This window comes from Clupea harengus, chromosome 18 (assembly GCF_900700415.2).
Source record: "Clupea harengus chromosome 18, Ch_v2.0.2, whole genome shotgun sequence".
Classification (NCBI taxonomy): domain Eukaryota; kingdom Metazoa; phylum Chordata; class Actinopteri; order Clupeiformes; family Clupeidae; genus Clupea; species Clupea harengus.
Genome location: NC_045169.1, coordinates 12,343,855 through 12,348,854, shown reverse-complemented (window position 1 = coordinate 12,348,854; position 5,000 = coordinate 12,343,855). Strand labels below are relative to the sequence as shown.

Genomic DNA, 5,000 nt, shown 5'->3' with positions numbered 1-5,000 from the left:
ATAAACTATACAGTAAGACAACCGTATATCCAGAAAGGGGCTCCATAAACTAGAGATTGCATAAACAGCATCCCATTAGATTTACATTTATTTCCTGTTAGGCACACATTTATTATTATAGGTATGTGTTATTACATGCACGCCAGCGCTTGGCCTGCAATGCCAACACATGGGAAACTGTACCAGCATGTGCTGCATCCACACACACTTTCATACCGCATCACACACAACAGCATTTATGTGACACAAATGTTCTCAGGCTATACACCAGCTTGCATGCACACAAATTAATACACACACACACACACACACACACACACACACACACACACACTTACGTCCTGGTTGCTCATGTCCCAGTAGGGTCTCTCTCCGAAGGACATGACCTCCCACATGACGATACCGTAGCTCCAGACATCGGAGGCCGAGGTAAACTTCCGGAAAGCGATGGCTTCAGGAGCGGTCCAACGGATTGGGATCTTACCTCCCTAAAGACAGACAGACAGAGGTGTTAATATGTGTGTTTGTGTGTGTGTGTGTTGACTTGGAGCAGACAGACGTGTGCACATGTACACATTTGCGAACATGCTTGTGTACCCGTGTATCCGTGTACCCGTGTGTGTGTGTGCACATGTGTGTAAGTGTGTGTGTGTGTGTGTGTGTGTGTGCACATGTGTGTGTGTGTGTGTGTGTGTGTGTGTGTGTGTGTGTGTGTGTGTGTGTGTGTGTGTGTGTGTGTGTGTGTGTGTGTGTGTGTGTGTGTGTGTGTCACATATGTATTCTCTCACCAGTGAGCTGGTGTATGTGGGGTCAGACGAGTTCTCCTGCAGGAATCGGGACAGGCCGAAGTCGGACACCTTGCACACCAGGTTGCTGTTGACCAGGATGTTGCGCGCCGCCAGGTCCCTGTGCACGTAGCTCATCTCCGACAGGTACTTCATGCCCGAGGCGATGCCACGCAACATGCCAACCAGCTGGATAGGGGTGAACTGCCCATCATTCAGCTAGGGAGGAAGGGAGAGAGAGAGGGAGTGAGTGAAAAGGTGACCAGGGGGAAAAAAAACAGTGGATCGCAAAAAAGGGGAGAAAAGAAAGTTTGGAACATGTAAGAGATGAGAGGCGTAGGTAAGATATGAGAAGAGAGGTTGAGCAAGGAGACAAGTAGAGACTAGAAGAAGAGTGTAGAGAGGAGGGCAGAGGAGATGACAGGGGTGTTTGAGAAGGAAGTGCAGCAGATGGTTTATGAAGAGAAATGGGAGGAAAAAAACATAACAGAGAAGACCAGAAAAGAGGTGGGAAGACAGTGGACGGACACACATACAACACACACACACACACACACACACACACACACACACAAAGAGAGAGAGAGAGAGAGAGAGAGAGAGAGGCCCCCACACACACACACACACACACACACACACTCACACACACACACACACACACACACACACACACCACACACACTCACACACACTCACACACACACACACACACACTCACACACACACACACACACACGCACACTCACCCTGAGGAAGGAGTCGAGGGCTCCATTCTCCATGTACTCGGTTAGGATCATGACGGGACAGCTAGTTGTCATCACCCCCTCCAGGTGGATGATGTTGGGGTGCTGGAACTGGCCCATAATGCTGGCCTCCGACAGGAAGTCCCGCCTCTGCTTGTCCGTGTAGCCACCCTTCAGTGTCTTGATGGCCACGTAGTTCTCCTTCTTGCCGGGGATCTTTAGCCGCCCGCGACACACCTCGCCAAATTCACCTATGTACACACACAGATGGAGAGAAAAACATTAGTTAAATATTTGTAGCTAGTTACAAAAAAAAAAACACAAGCAAGTACTAAAATGCTTGCAGAAACAGGCACATATGTACACACTCTCTCTCTCTCTCTCTCTCTCTCACACACACACACACACACACACACACACACACACACACACACACACATACACACCACACACACCTTTCTAACCAGGTGAACTGTCAATCCACAGCAATAAAAAGAAAATGACTGATGGGTAGGCTGTTGTGTCCATTATTTACACAGATGCACAGACACACACAGACAGGCATACACACACAGGTACACACACGCCCACTAGTAAAACCTGATCCTGACACTAAAACACACAGAAACATGTATCTTCACACACACACACACACACACACACACACACACACACACACACACAGAGAGAGACCGAGAGAAAGCTGAGACCTGTTTTTGTTTTTGCAGCCCTCTGAGGAGGTGAAGAGAATGAGAGAGGGAATGAGAGAGGGAGCGAGGGATAGAGAGAGAGAGAGAGAGAGAGAGAGAGAGAGAGAGAGAGAGGGGGATAGAGAGAGAAGTGGCGAAGAGAACGAGGGAGAATAAATCGAGGGAGAAAAATGAATAGACAGAAAAGCTGCCGCTTGTTTTCGCCTGAGGCTCTGTAAAATCATCTGAGACACACCAGGCAAACACACACACACACACACACACACACACACACATTTCTCCTATCGGTTCCCCACATATCTATACTATTGAGACTTTTAACATGAACCCTCTCTCACACACGCACACGTGCGCACACTCACACACTCACACACTCACACACTCACACACACACGCACACACATTACTCTTGCTCTCTTTCTCTGACACACACACACACACACACACACACACACACACACACACACTTTCACTCCTTCTCATTTGCCAGGGCTCATATTCAATTTGACCCTTTAATCTCACTCTTAGCCAAAGGCTTCTGGTCTCAATCACTCTACAAGGAGATGGAGAGAGAGAGAGAGAGAGAGAGAGAGAGAAAGAGAAAGGAAGAGAGGGGAGGGAATTGAGTGAAATGAGCACAGACGACAGGAGAGGGAGCAGAGGATCGAAAGAAACGACTTTAGAGTTTCTGATGAAACACCCTCCTGTGGCCTGAAAGACTATATATGTGTTTATACACACACACAGCCCCAGAGGCACTCCGCACACACAACCGCTGAGAGACGCTCGTGCAAAACGCTCCCCAGGAAACGTGCTCTACCTAGAAACTTCACTACCTCGACTTCGTGTGCTACATAATACTGGTGCTGTCATATTCTGGGCTGGCCTCCGCAGATTCAGAGGAGGGGGAGGCAGTGGTGGGGGAGTGGAGTGGAGTGGGGGGGGCTCACCTGCTCCAATGACTTCTTCGATCTTGACGAAGGACACATCGATCTCCTTGGCGAACTCACGCACGGCCTCGTTCGGGTCTTCGTACGTGAACGGGTCGATGTACACCTTGACTCCTGCAAAAACCATGGCAACCAGTGGTTAGTCTAACACCTGTCCTTCATCAGGTTTCACACACACACACACACTCTCTCACACACGCACACACACACACACACAGCAGGAGAGAGCTCCTGAGAGTATTTACATTACAGATTACATATGTATTACATTATAATAACCAGGTGGGGGAAAGATAGTCAAGATCTGGTACCCTGCCACCCCATATCCATTAACCAAAACACACACTCTCACACACACACACACACACACACACACACACACACACACACACACACACACACACACACACACACAGAAATATGCACACCTGCACACAAGCGACTGCTTACATTTATTAATCTTCAGCTTCTCTCTCTCAACCACACACACTCACACACACGCCACTCACACACACACACTCACACTCACACTCACACTCACACTCACACACTCACACGGCACTCACACACACATACACACACACACACTCACGCACACAAACACACACGCCATTCACCTTGCCCCATGAGGTACTGGCCGTTCTTATCCATGATCTCTGGATCGTTCACTCTGGAGTGGCGTCTGCGGAAAGAGAAGTAGAGCGCAGGTGGAGCGAGGGAGAAAAGGATAGAGGAAGAAAGAGAGAGAGGAAAAAGAGAATGAGGAGAGAGTGAGAAAGACAAAATAATGGATCATATTATTTATTGAAGGAGAGATTCCTGAGGCCTTACATACTTCTCTCGGCCTTCTGCAGAGTCAGGAGGGAGAGAGAAGGAGAGATAGCAATAATATTAACACGGCAGATAGCGGTGTTTATTTTACGATAACGACAGATTAGTACATGGGGGTGAGAAAGAGGGAGCGCTTGGGGAAGTGGACAAGTTGACCTGAAAAATTAGAGGGCAGGGGGGAGAGGGAAAGGATAGAGGGAGGAGGAGAGGAGAGGGAGAAGGGGAGAGAGAGGGGGAGAGGGGGAGAGGGGGAGAGGAGAGGGAGAAGGGGAGAGAGAGGGGGAGAGGGGGAGAGGAAGAGTTTGGTATTTTTCTAACGGTCCCACCACTCTCTAACAAAGATGTTTTGCTTCGTTTGACAGCATTCATTTCCCATGATTCCAGTGAATCTGTCACTCCCTGCTTCACTTTCTGTCTACTTCTCTCTCTCTCTCTCTCTCTCTCTGTCTCTCTCTCTCTCTCTCTCTCTCTCCCTCTCCCTCTCTCTGTCTCTCTTTCTCTCTCCCTCTCTCTCTCTTGCGCACATACGCACACACTTCATCCCCCAACATTTCTTCCTCTTTCCCTGGAGCCTTCTGTCCAGCTGTCTCTCTCTCCATCTCACCCTGGGGACCAGTGAACTCTGGATGTCTGGCTCCAAGAGAGAGAGAGTGTGTGTGTGTGTGTGTGTGTGTGTGTGTGTGTGTGTGTGACAGTGAGTTCTACTTATTGGAAAGACACAGTTGAGTTTGAATGTGGTACTTGTCAACAGCACTGGTATGTGTTACTGTGTGTGTGTGTGTGTGTATTACCATTGTGCTAGTCCATGCGTAAATGAGTACATGGACAGATGTGTGATATAAGTGTGTGTAAGTGTAAAGTATGTGTGTGTGTGTATGTGTGTGTGTGTGTGTGTGTGTGTGTGTGTGTGTGTGTATCTATCCCATCTTTTGTTGCTCTCAAATTTCAAAACTGAGACAATGGCTTGGCCTCATCTGTCAA

General features: G+C 48.5%; 1 protein-coding gene across 2 annotated transcripts in view; it reads right to left on the bottom strand.

The window, feature by feature from the left end:
• LOC105904571 (ephrin type-B receptor 4b-like) overlaps positions 1-5,000 on the bottom strand; it is a 39,481-nt gene that overhangs the window by 5,652 nt on the left and 28,829 nt on the right. For both annotated transcript variants that reach the window (XM_012832476.3, XM_031584945.2), the window contains exons 10-14: positions 3,806-3,870; positions 3,189-3,302; positions 1,532-1,779; positions 789-1,004; positions 339-488 (exon numbers count right to left, since the gene is read on the bottom strand). In XM_012832476.3, coding sequence (XP_012687930.1) covers positions 339-488; positions 789-1,004; positions 1,532-1,779; positions 3,189-3,302; positions 3,806-3,870 — 793 coding nt within the window. The remainder of the gene's footprint in view (positions 1-338; positions 489-788; positions 1,005-1,531; positions 1,780-3,188; positions 3,303-3,805; positions 3,871-5,000) is intronic.